Here is a 17,874-nt window from a genome sequence, read left to right as displayed (position 1 = left end):
ATTTAAATAGGTTTTTAAAGAAATTTCTCTTTAATTGTTTTGGTCAGATTTGAAAGTTTCAATGTAATTTATCTAATGTCAATATCCACTTACATTGTTAAGTGGCACTTTACAGTTGCAATCCAAAAACAAATATTTAATGAGGAAATAAATATCAAGTACATAAAACAAAGTCAGATGTGGAAAGCGCGCGAGTATACAATTTATACAAAAAATGAGACTTTTACGTCGCCAATATATTATCTGAGGTGGCGAGTTCAAATACTTAAGACCGGGGAATCATAAGCCGCTTAACTTGCCAATTAAAATATTAAAACGGAACTATCAAAGACCAGGCAAATTTTCAGCAACAAAATTTTGGGAAATTCTGCTAATACACATTAGCGGTAAAGCATCGCAGAGCATGATTAACGTGAATGTTCAGGCGCTATATAAATAAATAATTTATTTATTAATTATTATTTATTAGCTGAAAAGACATGTTTTCTTTTCTGTTATTTTTTTTTTTATAAAGTGAGATTTCCCTTTTATGTTGAATAGAATTGAATCACAGGCACTTTAAAAAGTTGCAAAGACATTAACAGAGGAATTAATCCATTGAAATATCACTTTATTACCTGCTCCTTTACTTTTGGCCGTTTTAAATCATTTTGATTAGCCTTGGTTTGGTTTCTGCCTCTCTTTGGGGTCTCTTCTTCAACCACCTCTTCTGCTGCCTCCTCCTCTTCTTCAGCTTCGTCTTCCTCCATTGGCTCAGGTTTACTACGCCTTTTGGATTCTTGTTTAGGGGCAGACTTGCTTTCATTCTGAACACAAGATCAAGCAGATATATCTTCAATGATATTTTTTTTTTTTTTTAAACACGACTCATAATAATTCCAGGGCTTGAAATAATTTTAAGGTTTAATTGTTTACACAAATTTTTAAATTCGCAAGCTCACTAAACTATTAGCGCAATTGTGACCAATATTGGAATATCTCAGTACGAGGAAATTCTAGTTTGTATTCCAAATTCCAGAAGATCAAAATTAAGATCTTTTAAGATTTAGGTAATTTCATTCTAAGGCAAGGACAGAAAGCAGTCTGGAAAAGGAAAATATATAGGGGGGTTGAAGACAAAGCAATATAGTGACCTTTCCACCCACTATGGGGATAGAAGAGAACAAGGGCATGTACAGAGGCAGAATAGAGGCGAGAAACAAAGTATGGACTAAGGGGGGATAAAAGAGAGAACAAAGATATGGACCAATGTAGAACCCAATTGTTCAAGACAGCCAGCATTCCCCACCCCGATGAAAATTCCATCAACTCAAGATCCTTTGTTGTTAACCCACAGAATTTTGCAGTAGTGCATTATCACTAACAGCAGCTATGAGGTCTTGTGGTATGACTCTTGTCTCCGGACCGGACGGTTCAGAGTTCGAGACTCGCTCTGAGTGGTGCATAGTTGAGCGATGGGAACAGACTCTTCATTCACTTTCTTTTAGCTTACTCAGTTGGAAAATAAAAACCTGGCTGTTAACAGCGCAGACTGTCAGAAAATAAATTGTAATATCGCCTTACAGGTGTCATGTCTCATTTTACATGTTAAGTATTGGCTAAGTACCCCTTGTCAAGCGCTTTGAGCATGTTTAGTAGATATTGCTCTATATTAATGCTCAATTTTTTACTTTTTAATTAGCATACATATGGAAACTACTAACCTTATTTCTGATATTTGCCATCACAGCTGCCTTTCTGGGAGGAGGGCTGGGACTGGGAGATTTTCTTCTTGACTTAGCAGCTGGGGGTGTAGCTTTGGCAGATGGTTTGACTTTATTGGATGATGATGACTTGGAGGATGAAGCTGACCGTGGTGATGGGCGGGGAGGGGGGCTGGGACTTCGACGAGCCTTTTTGACGGTTTTAGATGACGACGATGATGATGATGATGATTGACTGCTGCTGGACTTGGATGATTTGGGTGGGGGTGGGGGTGAGGGGGAGGGAGATCGTGATGGTGACCGGGCTTTGGCTCTCTAGATAAATGTCAGGAAAGGAAGGTCAAAGAACCAGATCATTAAATAGTTAAGTTCTTGGCGCTTTTTCATTATAAAATACAATCATTCATGTCATGAGATGAAGAGGGTAAATGTAAAAACAGTAAAACATTCTCTTTTTCATTATAAAATACAATCATTCATGTCATGAGATGAAGAGGGTAAATGTAAAAACAGTAAAACATTTCCGATATATTTATATAATTATATTTTATTATCATCCATTTGTAAAATGTTGATAAATTCTTTTTTTTAAAAATCATTTCTGTTTAATCACCTTTGAAGTTCCCTTTATTAATCATCTTCCATCATTCATGCTTTGTAATAGAAGGAACGAAAATGACGTTACTCAGCTCTTTGTTTTTGTTTTTGGACAGCCATTTTTATGGTTAGTCCTCTCTAAATTCTATCAATCAGACTATTCATGTTTAAGGTTACACATAGTTTTGTGTGTTGGTACGTTAGATCCGGTTGGTGAATGTTATGAATATTTTAGCTAAATGCATAGCATCAATGAGAGTTCTGGACGACAATTCTGATTGCCAACTAACAATAAAAGGAAAGGTGAACAACCAGAAACTTACCCTGCTCAAACTGGTCCTCTGTTCAGGTTTGTCATCCTTCTTAAGCACCACTTCAACATCTTTTGTTGAGGACACTACTTTCATTTTCTATATAACGATAAAAAATAGAAAAGGTGAGACCTCAGACATTCTTTGGTCATCATCTCCTTTGCCTCCCTCCCTCCCTCTGCCACCCCCCCCCCCCCCACCCCTCTCTCTCTCTCTCTGCCTCCTTCTCCCCCCCTCCCCCCTATCTCAGGCAATGAGAAGGTGGACAGCAACTAAGTTGAGGTGAAAAATTTTCAATTCTGATGCTCAGTTAGAGGTCACACAAATCCTGAATCCTCACTGAAAGGGAGAAACTCTGTGGCTGACTGATAAACAGTCCAATTTATGTTTCTCTTAAAATTTTTCTCAGATCGCCAAATTGATTTTATCAGGACAGCTGGCATCTAGACTATCAGCCCCCACCCCCTAGATTGAGATGAATTATGAGAAGAAAATAAAACCAACTTTCACAATTATGAAATAAAACAAAAAAAATTAATTAAAAATGACAACTTGGTCATGGTGAGTTTGAGAGACTGTCAGATATACTCTTTTGTTTTATACTGGACAAATGAGAGACAATCATTCTCCATGCTAGCCTACCCACAGCTTTCTTCAGCAGTTTTTTTTTTGTATTGTCCAGTCAATCGACATCCATTCCTTGAATTGTCAATCCACATCTTTGACCTCCTGTGTTCCATTACCTCAGCCTACAGTATGGTCTTGCTCAGAGCATCATGTTGGATAAAATGGCCAAACTATAGGAACTTCCTTCTATAGATATGATAGGAGAAGTTCTTGTAGGCCAGTAAATCCCCCTCCCCCCTCTCTCTCTCTCTCCCCCTCCCTCCCCCGCCCCCTTCTCCTGTTACCTTCAATCATTTTATGCTCAAAGTATGAAACCAGCAGTATTCTTCTGTAGCAATTTTTAAAAAAAAACTTGTATGCATCTTCCCATCTCCACCATGAGCTTTCAAGCCTAACTACCACATAGAAAATTTGACCATATGAGGAATTTGTACTATCGTTCTCCCATGGAAAAAGGATTGAACAAGGGCCTGGGCAAAACCAAGTCATCTCAAGAATCATAGAGTAATGGATAGACTTTCTCTCTATCTGAATAATCATTTAAGTCCAAGCTCCCACTATCAAATTAATATTTACCTGTAATTTTTCAAGCATTTCTGTCTTTCGCATAATTTCCTGCAGAGTGAGAAATAAGAAAGGCATGTTTAATAAAAAATAAAATATTGAGAAGCATTTTTTCTTATTGAGTGAATGTATTACCTACTAAACTCAATTCCTTAATTGGTGACCAAATAATATTTACAAAGACCCATAAAAGGGGGTGGTATCTGATCAAATGTCACTTATGTTGGTACAAGAAATCAACAACGAACTGTCTTTTTGTAAAGAATAGGGTAGAGGACTAATTGTAATTGTAAAAAAAAAAAATTCTTAAGTGACAAAACAACAAAAATATTTTAGTCACATTTAGTCATCGTCCCGATGAATATCAAGGACTTAAAAAAAAAAAAATACACAAATTAATATTTCTTTACAAAAGACATTTGCACACAATATTACCTCTTCAAGGTCTCTCTTCTTCTGCTCTTGAGATTTTATTTCCTTTTTCAAAATACCTTCTGGAATGTTTAATTTTTGCTCTGAAGAAGAGCATCTGAGAACAAAAAGAGAGAAAAAATTATTTCAGGAGTCAACTGGAAAATACCTAACGTGATATTTCCGAAATATAATACATTAAGAAAAATATAATAATAATAATAATAATAATAATAATAATAATAATACTGATAATGATAATAATAATACTGATAATGATAATAATAATACTGATAATGATAATAATAATAATAATAATAATAATAATAATAATAATAATAATAATAATAATAATAATAATAATAATTATTATTATTATTATTATTATTTTTTCTCCAAAAAGTCAAGTTCTATCTAATCCTAAATAAACAAACTTCATTGTGAATGAAATGAAATAATTCTGTCCTCAGTGGCCTTGTAGCAGAATGCTCCAAACAATTCTATGTGCAAAATTCGACCCAGCACACCTGTGTTTTTTAATATATATTATATATCATTTCACACCAGTGAGTAAATTTCACTTTGTTTTCAAAACCTTCAACTACATTATGTTAAATTGTCTTGAAACAAGTTTTTAAATTAAAAAAAAACAAAAAAAAAAACACAGGCTTTTTAATTCTACCAAAATATAAGCTTCGGGTAGCAAATCACTGAATCTTTTGTAAATTATTTAAAATTACAAAGCGAATTCAATATTATAAGTTTTTTGTCCCTCACTCACAGGGACAGACAGTCATACAGCCAGACAGACCAAGACAGTCTTTCAAGTTAGAAATTACAAAACGGGACATATTTAAAATACCTTCCCAGAAAATTGAATGGGACAGCTTTAAGATTACATCAAAGATTTTGTGAGTTCTGATAATTCATACATTGTATTTTTTTAAAAACTAAACCCTCTCCTTACCAACCATAGGAAAATCGTCACCTTCATTACGATCCAACCAGCACTTTTATCATTCAAGATTTTTTTTGTAAATCACAAAATTTAAAGAACAATGTTTTACTTTAGCTATAAAAACGTGACACTGTGTTGTAGAGTTCATTTTGTCGATCAATATTATGCATAGAATGCATTTGTTAATTTTATGTTTGAGTAAGAAAAAACTATTTTTGATTTGGGTGGGTGTTAAATTTTGGGGAAAATTCTGAAAATGGCTGGTAAGGAAAGGGTTAAAGCAGTTTCATTAGCATCGTGGTTGTTGAAAATATAGATGAATAAAGAATTTATTGTATTACTTCCCTTTGTTTACGAAATTAGAATTTGCCTTTATTCTGAACTGTTTGGACTGCAATGTTGTTGACTTTTGGCTTTTGATTTTTGATAAAAAAAGAAGTGAAGACGAACGAACACATGAGGCATTTCGGTGTTATTTTATCTTATCTTATTGACTTTTGACTTGATTATTAGACAAATATTACAGTGGTATCGCTGTATGTATCTCAGTTTCATTTCCAAACCTCCTACCAATCAATCTACTGATTTGCCACCAAGACTTACTTGTTATGTTGTTGATCACTGTTCATGGTACACACCCAGTGGTCAGGGAAGTCCTTGCCAATGTGGTTGGAGTTGAATGGGATCATACGCCACTTCAAACACATATCTGTAAATTACGAATGTAAGTACAAAACAAAGCCATTTAGCTATTCAGCTACCATAAATTGGTGTCCACCACACATATCATCATAGTTCCATTATCTATTTATCTTACTGAGTAAATTATAACACATCTGTACAAAAAATTTCCTTTTTGGGATGCAATAAAGTATTATCATCATTATCATTAATACGATGACTATTCATTTAGATACTAAGAGCTCCGTCCATCCCGATATTTAATAAAAGAACATTAATTATAGGTAATTATGTCTGCTTTCTCATTTCCAGGAATTCAGTTTTTCTAAAGTAAAACTGCTGAGTTTGTTATTTGTCAGTTCAAAAAAAAAAAAAAAAAGAATGCCAGAGCTACCAACCCAAGAAGTGAAAAGTTTACAACCAGGCCATAGAAAGAAGATTGAGAAATAAAAGCGTGAAATCCTAGGACACAAGAACATATACCTAAAAAGGCAATAATAAAAATTAAAAATAAAAAAAATTTTAAAAAAGAAAAGAAAAAAGGCAAAAATAAACAAATTAAAGTAAAAAAAAAACAACAAAAAAACAAACAAACAAAAAAAAAACAATGAATATCAAGTGGAGAACAAATTTCTTATACAGTGACCAATACATCCAACCGACCAGCTGGATCTCTATATTTTAAATGAGGATAATCTTGCCAGCTGACAATGGCTTTGCATACAAGCGTATAAAAACCCAGAAAGCGTACAATTCCTCTTTTTTTTTAGCACATTCTTGATAGCTCTGGAATACAGCATTCTCCTGAATTTTGCTTTCAGGATTCCAAACTGCAGTGCATTGAACTCATGGGTGAAAGTTACTCAATGATATTAATCCTGCAAAGGCAGGTGCTCAGAAAAAAAAATCCTGCAACTACCAATAAGAGGAAAAAACAGAAGTGCGGTTAATTATATAAACTACAGTGGTGATCCAGTTGCTGGTTTTTTTCATTTTCGAATTCCGGCCAGACAAAAAAAAAACGGCGAGACCTCTTTTTCAAAAATAAAAATCTGGCCATGCCGGATTTTTCAGGCGAACTTTCACCCATGATTTAACTGTTATTTCTACACAACGATGACACTGAAGCGCAACATAATTCTTAATTCTTTCTTTCAGAGATCTAGATTTCATAATTAGAATATTTATTGGCATTCTTCAAACCAAACAATATTAGTGAGGAAACAAAGAATGGAGAGAAACTGTAATGCCAATAAATAGGATGTGCATTACAAGATTTCTCTTTTTGAAGCCTAAAGTATTAAAATCGTCTCACAAATATGTCCAATAAATTATGAACTTGAGAAATGATGATAAAATTTAAAGCTTACACATACCAAAAATATTGACCAAAACAGATTTTATATTATCACTGAGATACTGCACTATCAAATACGATTTCCCATCCTACATACAAATGAAAAAAAAAGGTTCACATGGTGAAAAGACCAATCATGTGCAAGAGATTTCAATGAAATGACTAATTAGTCTTACCACATTGCAAGGTGACGCTCATTTGCATGGCTCTTTTGCGGACAAACTTAATATCATCCGATGGAGGATCCTTCCAATTAGAGCTCACATAACCAAAGTTTTCCCTGTTTAAATATTTAAAAATTACGATTTAGAGACCAATAACAAAAAAATAAATTAAAAACAAAAACAAAACAAAAGCAAAAAAAAAAAAAAAATGGTCATTATCAAGGACCATTAATGTGGTTGGAGTTGAATGGGATCATATGCCACTTCAAACACATATCTGTAAATTACGAATGTAAGTACAAAACAAACCATTTAGCTATTCAGCTACCATAAATTGGTGTCCACCACACAGTTTATACATCATATTTCCATCATCTATTTATCTTACTGTGTAAATTATAACACGTCTGTACAAAAAATTTCCTTTTTGGGATGCAATAAAGTATTATCATCATTATCATTAATACGATGACTTGACACAGGACAGGTAAGTTTCTGATACAGTATCTGCCTTACACTCTGCCCTTATGTTGTTTGTTGTCCTTGTAAATAATATTTCCACTTTGTACATTATAGATAGAAAGGAAAAAAGAACCATTAGACTGCTGGGTTTCTTCCATAAATTGGTGTCCACCACACATAAAATCTTTGCGATAAGACTAGCCTCCTTCCAAAGGGTAGCAAGCATTTATTGCCATTGTCTGTTTCACGCTATAGAAACGGGGATAAACTCCATGGACCAAATGGCTCTGAAGGCAGGACTACACATAAAATCTGTAAACACAGATTTGACTGAAGGTACACATCAATTTCTATATTCCATCACTCTTTGATTCTCAACTCATTTGTGCAATATCTAAAATCTATTTACTTTTTTATAAAAATTGAATAAAAAAAAAAGATAAATAGGTCCTTGCCTTTCAGAATTCTTAAAAGAATGAGAACAATTTTTTTTATAAAATCTAAAAATTACACCTATAGCAATTACATTGTATGAAGATATGCATAAACACTCACCAAAATTTTGTTATTCCTTGTTGAGCTGTGGAAAGATTTAAAATACACAAAAGAGTTAAATCACTTTGTATCGAGTGACGAGCACATTGACATAGAAATTAGAATACACGTTATTGTCATGTTAACAATATAAAGACTGGTGGTCACAAATTAATGTACAACACTTTTTTTTTTAAAAGTAAACTGAGATTCCTGTTTGAATATAGCTGAAAAGCTCTATCCCACAATCAATTACTTTTTCAAAACTTTTATCTAAAACCTGACTTAGAAAGTGTCAGTTTGTTTTGTTTAGTTTTTTTTTTTTTGGTCTTATATTTTGGGAGAGGGGAGGAGGGGTGGGGGGTGCTTTCAAAATCAAATCAAAAAAAAAATTTTAGGTCTTAAAAATATTTAATCTCACCAATGCCAACATCCTTCCAATACTGAACCATATGTTCACCCATAGCCCTCATCAGATGACGGTATTCCTTGGCATCTGCAAAGTCTTGCTTGTTGTGAGTTGGCTCGAGAACGAGATAAGGGACATCGACTATACCTGACAGGACAAAACATAACTTTATATAAAGAGACTGAGCGGTTCCCATTTTGGTCACAACAAGTTTACCATTTGCTTGTCAAAAAATTCTGCTACAAAAGACTTTTTCTGCTTATTAATGAGCAGTATCAGTTCTTCTGTGCATCGTTTTAGACATTAAACATTGTGTTTAATACCACTCAGAGAACCGTGTCATTCATTTGGGAAAAATCAATAGGAACCACCCTAGAAATGAATTGACTCGTGTTGGAACACGATGCTATAAGATAAAAAGGTAATCCTTTTGATCTGTCCGGCCCATGGAGCTGGTGTTTATCCTGCTTTTGTGATGGTAAAAGGACAGTAACAATAGGGCAGAAAAAAACTTATGTCACACCTGCTACTCTTCTGCTTCCAAACTTGGAAGTGTGTATGAAACCAGTCCTTCGGAGGATTAATAATGAATAGGTTACATAATGAATCATAAGGTAGCATAAGTATTTTAGTAGCAGGATGTATAAACAGATCTTAGGGGATGTAAAAGAGTGAGGATGGATGACCTTTATTGACGACCAGTATATATTTAGAACAGAAAAAAAAAAAGATGCCATCACTCTGAAATCAGAAGATCATTTACACAAGGAATGTATCCAGTCCTCCAGAGATGGTTTTACACTTCCAATGAGGTTGGAACCAGTATTTTCACATCCCACTTTTGTTCCCAATTGTTTTCTGCCCTTCAGATCTAGAAAACTCAGCTACTTAGTCAATGTAAGTGGACAAAAGGATCACATATATCCTTGACTATATCCAATACCGGCCTCTAAGTTTGTGAATCAAGTACAAAACCACCTAGCTGTCGAGATCCCCAGATTCATTTGAATTTATTCTTCATTAATATTAAAATCATGAAACATATCAAGACCATGCCATTAAAGCTTTCCTGAAAAAAAAAAAAAAAGACCAGTGGTAGCTCTTAGAAAAGAGAAATAAAATATCACAGATATGTACTTTATCATTTATTTCAATGAACATAAATTTTAATTTCAGCTGAGATAGTCTGATTATCTTAATTATTCATAATGAAAAACAAAATTGAAAAAAAAATAATACCTACCTACGACTCCACTGCAAAATCTATTAGGAGAGAAATATAAAATCTTCATCACTATTTCATAACTAACAAAAAGTTACAAGAAAATAATGCATAGTTGGGAACAATTACTTTGTCTTTGTGGCACTATAACCGATTTTTAATCAGATAGGGATTTGATTCCCATTCTCCATGCCGATTTGAGTGCCATTGTTATTGCAACATGAACATATAATTTTTAAAAAACTTTCTGCAGTATTACATAAAATAGCTATGAATACCTTAACAGGTTGTCTATAACAAAGTGAAGTAATCACGTTTTGTATGCAATAAATAATTAAGCATTAATTGCAATTTGCTACACTCTTCCCAAAGAAACTAAAATCTATTTTTAAGTTTAACAAATTATTAGAGCTCTGTGCAGTGCTAACTTGGACAACCCTTTAGTTGATAGACTATCTTTTCATCCTTTCACCTTACTTAGTCCGTGCAATCTATACCCATAAACCTTTTAATTGTGTCATAACATGTGATCAACACGCCATATCCATAGGTTTCATATCAGTAATTAAGGAGAAAATCTGAGTTTTTAAAATAAAATCTTTACCAGTAAATGCAGACAACCCTTTTGTGTGTTGGCATTGGCTGGTGCACAATGTTGTACCAACACAGAAAAAAAAAAAAAGAATAATAATTTTAAAATTGTTAACTAGATTTTTGGTCAAAAGATGAATATGATACAGACCATACTAAATTATCGGGTTGGAGGACTTAACTTCTGCAATCAATTATTTTTATTTATTCAGTTTTAAAACCATTGCTATGCTTCAAGTGCTTTATAATATTGTTTTCTCCTAATGGAAAAAATAAATTTAACATATTAGATGACAATTGCAACCATTTAAAATGCCTGAACAAGTTTTTTGACAAAAAAATCTTACATCCATTTTTGAAAGGATGGAGAAATATTTTTTAAAAAAATAAAAGCTCAAATTGCCAGTTCATCACAAGGTATTGAAACAATCTTATGCCAAATAAAATAAAATTCATGAACATTTTTTTACACATATTCGCAGGTTGAAAATCCTTCACTTCCTCCCCTTCAAGGCCATAATGGGGTCAAATTTTTAATTCACATTGCTCAAGACATCCGTTAGCTACCCTTTGTGTACAAACACTCCTAGCATATATGACACTGCCTAAAGTCATGTACTCATTAATACCCAAGTCAAATGGGGTAATGTGTGCTAAGAGCCTTACACAAAGCCAGTACCAGAGTTTTTGCAATCATCTCTAGTCATCCGGCTACTGACTACTCTCAGCACCACCTGATTTTTGTTACAAAATGAGACAACATACCGTGAAGACAGTGGATCATATGTATTGAGAAATTCAAACATTCAGAGCATTAATTCATAAAATTAAACCATTTCTTCAAAATAGGACAACAACAAAAAAAAGTCATAAATGCAGACCTGACACGGGCAAGCAAACAAAACACGTATAGTCATATGAAAAAAAATCCCAACTTCCACTTTTATTCACATAAATGTCATTTTGAGTAGATGTTGTCCATTTCTCAATTAAATAACTATATTATAACCAATTTTCTCAGAAATTTGGTACCTTTTGTTTTTAAAAAACCCTACCGGAGGGGAAAAATAATAATTTCAAATCTACTATCTTTGATTCCCCACAACGATGTATATATAACAGTAATAAACACTGGATAGACCACAGACTTGCATAGTATATCAAGATAAAACAATTTAGTCTCTTTAAATAAGTTGACACATCATAAATGTGAACAGTGACACTCCAACTAAACATTAAGGCAGTTACAGGTGACACCAAATGTTTTATGCAAACATAAAATGCAGCTTAAACAAAAAGCATCAACAATGTTTACATTAAAGAAATCAAATCAGAAAAAGAAAAAGACTTCTAATGACAGGTCAACAAATTCATAACAGATGATTCATACCTGTCCGACAATTTTGTAAACCCCCTACATAAATAAAATAAAATAGAAGACCAAATTGTTACATGTCTATAAAGATTAAATTTAATCCAAAAGATAATGTGCTGATTACCACATCAAGACCATAAATTATATGATGAAACCATTTGAAATTTTTATTGGTTATTCGTTTTAAGGAAAAATATATGAAAAATAAATAAAATTGCAAGCCTGACCGTGATTTCAATATGAAAAAGTTATCTAAAATATATATATTTCAAATCCAAGAAGGGGGAAATGGAAAAGTGTCGGTCATTGAGCAGTATGAATTTCAAAGAACTCTCTCTTTGTGGTAATAACAGAAGGTCAGAATTGGCAATATTAATCAAAACAACATTGAAAAATAGTTTACTTACACCCCTCCTTCATTCTGTGGTCCTACTTTCTCATACATTTTGATGAGTCGACTACAATTGTATACAAACACACCGTCATGGCATCTGTTCTCTAGGTTGAGGCCGAATATCAAGTTTAGTGTTTTAGGATCCTTCAATGATCTGGTTTAAAATAAAAACAATTTTAAAAAGAAAATACGACTTAATCACTAATGACAGAGATGTAAGTTCTTCTTCCATATCATTTCGAAGATGTTAGAGCCATAACTAGCAACAACAAAAAAATATAGTAATCTGTCTCTCCTTAGTGGTCAACAGAATATATTTATTTCATTCTGTTTTTAGTACTTCTCCTACACCAGTAAAAGGAAAGATGATTATCAAAATACAAAACAAACATGTAGTAAATGGAATAATTTTATTTTATAACTATAATGCAACATATTTTCTTTTTCAAATGTTTACTTTAGAGAAAGCAGTTAAGACAGACATGACAAAGATGAATGTAATAAGGTCAAAGTAAATGACAAAATAAGACATGAATATAATAATCAATCATAAAAGAGAAGAGTTAATGTATCTTTTGCATACTTTGTTTTTCTTTCAGCCAGATGTCTCTTAATCTGCGCATTCCCTCGACATTCTGCTGCATGATTTTGAGCTTTCCGTAAATTTGTCTGAAATCATAATTTGAATAAAGCTTCCATTACAAACATAGAACAAAGAAATCTTCACAATTTTAACAATGCAAAAGGATGAATAACGAATATTATACTCTACCAATTGGTCCGTTTTTAAGAACAGGAAGGCTATCCCACATTATAAAAAGGCTTTGTCAAAGTTTCTTGAATGCCGTTTAAAAATATACTATATATCTTATCAACTCTCTCTTGACCAACCGTAGGAAAACTGTCACATTCATTATGATGAAAACAACATTTTTTTCTTATTCAGATTTGTTTTACAAGTAAAAAAATTTAAGAGCTTGTTTTGCCCAACATAATTGTGTACAATATGCACTTATTGGTCTTAAATTTGTTTAAAAATTCAATTTGTCTGTTGGGTCGGTATGACATTTGTGTAAAAAAATGTTTAATGGTCGGTTAGAAGAGAGTTAAAAGATAAATCCTTTTTTTTTTTAAAAAGATAAAAGGTTTTACTTGAAACACTGACATTCTGGAAATAAACTTCTGAGTTTGGAAAAAAAATTAAGGGAAAGCCTACTTGTTCTAAAAAGTCCAATTGCACACAAGAACTTAAACAGTGCTAGAAATGTCCATGATTAAAAGCAAAGAACACCCAAAGGCATGTAATGATGCATTACTTATTTTTTTTTGGTTTAAATTTTGACTGAGAAATCAAATTCATTCAACATCTATAACAACAAAACTTCTTTTATAATATTTTTTTCTTCTTCGATTCATGTCTTCTAACTGACTCAAATAAACTGAGTATTACTGTGGGTGCTAATTAAAAAATTAAAAACCCAAAAGAATGATGGTCCTATCCTGAGAGAAGAGACTAAAATATTTCTTCCAGTCTCAACAGTGCTCAAAAACATCAAAGTAAGAATTACATATTTAATGACTCATTCCCTTAAGTTTACCTTGGTGCTGATTATTTGTGTTCAAAAAACAAAAACAAAAATCATAGACCCACCAAAAGCAACTAACCACCCCTAATTAACTGATCTGTTCTTTCAAATGCTTTAGAAACAAAATACTATATTCAGCCCTCTACAGATATAGTCATAAACTGATTCTAAAAATGAATTTAGTCAGATCGATTTAAAAAAAAAATTAATTAATTTAAAAAAACCCAAGAAACTTTCATATACAGTTTAAATCTTTTTGAAGGGCAGGTTTGTGAATGTATATTATATTACATCATAACCATTTGCACACTCACCCTTTGCTCTTTGTTGGTAGAAGAACCAATTTTGTTTTCCAAATTTCTGAAAGAGAAATTATAAAATAAGGCCAACATCATGTATTGAAAATCATATGAGGAACACAATTTGAGAAAATAGAACCTGCACCTCATAACAACTGGTAACAACTCTACAAATGTCTACAAACATTCACACCCAAACACACACATGGACACGGACACAAAACAAAGAGAAAGCACTGAAGATGAACAAATTTCTGAAATTTACATTTTGAAGTCTCTAGTTATTTTCTGGAAGAATATACAAAGATGAAACACAAATGAGAATCGATGCCTCTGTTTTCCTCTTTATCAAAATACAAATTATGTGATGATGAAAAGGGATCGAATGAGGAAAAAAGCAATATATAAAAAGCATTGTATATTTTTGTTCATATACTGGAGGTCAGGCTCAAGCTGATTTTAATGAAAGTTAATATCCATAAAATATATGCTTATCTCAATCTACAAGATTCACTAAGGCTTTGGGTAGTACAGAGATAAAATTTCCATGAAAATTGAAAATGAAAACATCGTATCACTTTAATTATACAATTTTTCCTTACTTTGCCTTGCTTTCAGCCTCTCTTGCTTTATTCTCAGCCGCCAAAGCTTCATCTATGGCTCTTTTGGCCTCATTTTCAGCTCGTGTCTTGAATCGGTTGGAGGAATATTTGTACATCTTGGATTTGTAGAGAGAGCAAGCCAGTCGTTTTGTCCGGACTTTTTTGTTTTGTATATATATCCTCATGCGAGGGTCCATGTATAAAATAGCTGCATAAGCTCTGAAAGATTTCTTCTCTGGCATTAATCTGGGAAAATACAAATGTCAAGACTTTTCAATAGTATATCCAGTAATGCATATAAATTGATTAAGGAGTTTTTATTAATTTTTTTTGTCTGTGAATTATCCACAATGTACCGGAGAAGTTATTTACCATTAAAGCTTGATGAATGATCTTATAGTATGAGTATCTTAGCTTAAAAGTAGGAGAAGAGAATTTGTTATCATTTTTTTGGTGATCCTATTTGTCATTGTTGATTACAAATCGCTGTATTTTCATTAAGAGTTTTCATCTTGCTAACTCTTGACTTGTGTCTATGTTTGACAAAGTGCATCTAAAAAGACAACATGAGACAAGTATAGGGAATGAGATTAGCGAAATAGTAGCACCCCTTGATTGGACATCACCTTAAAGATCGCTGAGAAACTATTTAACTAACCGCGCGGTTTCACAGGAAGCGAGGACGAGAGACGCATGCACGAACCATAATGACGTTCTCTCTCTAATAACTTCTTCGCCGGTGACGTCCAATCAAGCGACGCTACTCTTCCGCTAATCTCATTCCCTATACTATTTTCCAAAACCTCAACTGATATTATTACATATTCCTTAAAAATTATTTTTAAAAACTAAGCAGTAGTCCTTAAGACCTAAGAGGCCCATGGTGCTTATCTCAATGTTTGTGGTTAAAGTGACTGTAACAATAGATTGCGACCCTATGGATAGGAGGCCCATCCCATAAAGCTAATAGTGAGATCTAAAAGCAACCAAATCAATTCTATTATTATTATATTATAATTATTATTTGATATAGTGCCAGTATCCACACATAGTGCTCAGAGGTACTTTACAATAGTTTTTTTGGTATCACACAAGTTCATTCATTCGACTACGAAATCACCACAATAGTCACACACACACACACATCTTGTTCGAAGTTCATATAGAATCACGAAAGGCAGAATGAAAAAGATTTGTTTTTAAATGCAGTTTGAAGACGTGTAAACTTTCACATTGTCGGGTTTTAGGTGGTAAAAGATTCCATATGATTGGAGTTGAAAATGCAAAACCATGCTCAGCAAACATTGTTTGCAATTCTAGGTGGATAAAGGGCCAGAAAAACCTTCCAATGAGCCTGGGATCAATGATGATCCCTTCCACTGCTTCTGAGTCCCGTGCTCTACAAAATGAACTCCCATGATTTAAAAAAAAAAAAAAAAAAAAAGACCCAGTTTATTTACCAGCAATAGCAAAATCGTCACATTCGTTCACAGAATCTTTATTAATTAAAAATTTCTTTGATTTTGTTATGACTATTTAAACTTCACAATGTTTTGTGGTCATTCTATAAAACATGTACAAATTGTTTTTCAAATTGAATAAAAAAAAGGTTTATATCTAGATTCATCTGATTGAAAGTTAGTGGTTGGGTAAAATCTATTAAAAAATAAACAACAAAACAAACAAAAGACAATCCTTACCCTTCATCAGAATCAAAGTCATGTGAGCTGGGATTAGCTAACATAATATCACTCGGGTCAGACCTAACATCCAGCTCAGTATCACCAGAGTCAAGCAACTTCAGATTGTAGACCATAACTAAAGTCCCTGTACTGCTCTCGATTCTGTCAAACTGAGCAAAAAAGTCTTCCTCCGTCTTGAAAGGGGAGTACTTAAGTATGATTTCCATCTCTAAATTTTGCTGAAACAGAGAGATATGGGAACAGAATATTAACTCTCTTGAATCTTATCATATAAGTGTTGTGGGATGTGGAAGCAGTGACTGACCAACAGCCATCGAGGGATCAATATTCAAAAGGTTGTGAGATTTGTTAACTTACAATAACTATAAATTTGTTTTGAACCATACTGAAATAAACATTCTGCCAAGTTAAAATCTTGTGAGTTTAAAAAGATTTCCTTTGAAAAATCAAAAAGAATGTATCCAGTGATTTTCAATGCAAGTAAAATACAAATTCTAGTCTAAATAGGTGTCAATACTTCATCATTATAGTTCATATAATTTTCGTTTTCTAACGAGTTGAAAAACTCACTAAATTGCAAGACTCAAACATATAAAGTTTAAAAGTAAATTAAAGAGGTATTGAATATTTTAAGAATTGTGAGAAAGAGAGAAAACCAATGGTAGTTGACATCGTCCTTAAAGGCAAGAAAAATTATCAAATCAAATAAAAGGGTAATTATATGACTCATTAATTGATTCTCAAATCAATTTCTGATTAAGATCTGAATTGACGAGACAATCGCACTGCGGTAAGTCACTTTTTGATTGAGTTTGTAAGTTCAAATCCATTTAAACATTGAGATTTCAAAAAGTGCAGCTTTTTAAACAGCATTGTCAGTTTGAAACATTGAAAAGCCATTGATTAACCAAGGGTGATAATATAACTACTGTTAACCAAATATTTCATTCTTTTGAAATTAATTTGTCATCTCGTTCATGTCAAATACTTTACAATGGCAACACTTATGCAACATGACTTAATTCATAAAAACATGTAAATCTTGCAATTAAAAAAAATATATAAATAAATAAAAATCCTTCAAATGCAAGCCACAAAATTCAATCAATATCTATCAAATTTAAAACGTTCTAAATTCAACTTTTCAAAACCAGAAAATGAGAGTTAAAATTAATACGTTATAGGAAGTTCTCATTCAAGCAAATAAATACTAAATACGCATTCTCAATTTAAAAATCCAGATTTCAGTCAAAATATATTGTTAAACCCACACACGACTGAACTGTTTACAGCTTTCAACATAAATCATCACATAAAAATTGTT

General features: G+C 32.7%; 1 protein-coding gene across 2 annotated transcripts in view; it reads right to left on the bottom strand.

Annotated features, from left to right (window-relative positions):
• The window catches only part of LOC144967292 (ATPase MORC2-like), a 75,523-nt gene that overhangs the window by 49,155 nt on the left and 8,494 nt on the right, over positions 1-17,874 (bottom strand). For both annotated transcript variants that reach the window (XM_078904352.1, XM_078904351.1), the window contains exons 8-22: positions 16,548-16,768; positions 14,848-15,093; positions 14,261-14,306; positions 12,944-13,029; positions 12,374-12,514; positions 10,022-10,041; positions 8,791-8,925; positions 8,391-8,415; positions 7,386-7,489; positions 5,775-5,880; positions 4,238-4,331; positions 3,815-3,853; positions 2,624-2,710; positions 1,704-2,018; positions 618-806 (exon numbers count right to left, since the gene is read on the bottom strand). In XM_078904352.1, coding sequence (XP_078760478.1) covers positions 618-806; positions 1,704-2,018; positions 2,624-2,710; positions 3,815-3,853; positions 4,238-4,331; positions 5,775-5,880; positions 7,386-7,489; positions 8,391-8,415; positions 8,791-8,925; positions 10,022-10,041; positions 12,374-12,514; positions 12,944-13,029; positions 14,261-14,306; positions 14,848-15,093; positions 16,548-16,768 — 1,854 coding nt within the window. The remainder of the gene's footprint in view (positions 1-617; positions 807-1,703; positions 2,019-2,623; positions 2,711-3,814; positions 3,854-4,237; positions 4,332-5,774; positions 5,881-7,385; positions 7,490-8,390; positions 8,416-8,790; positions 8,926-10,021; positions 10,042-12,373; positions 12,515-12,943; positions 13,030-14,260; positions 14,307-14,847; positions 15,094-16,547; positions 16,769-17,874) is intronic.

The sequence above is a fragment of the Berghia stephanieae genome, chromosome 3 (genome assembly GCF_034508935.2).
Source record: "Berghia stephanieae isolate SIO BIC M18660-M18661 chromosome 3, UCSD_Bste_1.3, whole genome shotgun sequence".
NCBI lineage: Eukaryota > Metazoa > Mollusca > Gastropoda > Nudibranchia > Aeolidiidae > Berghia > Berghia stephanieae.
This window is presented reverse-complemented; position numbering and strand designations above follow the sequence as displayed.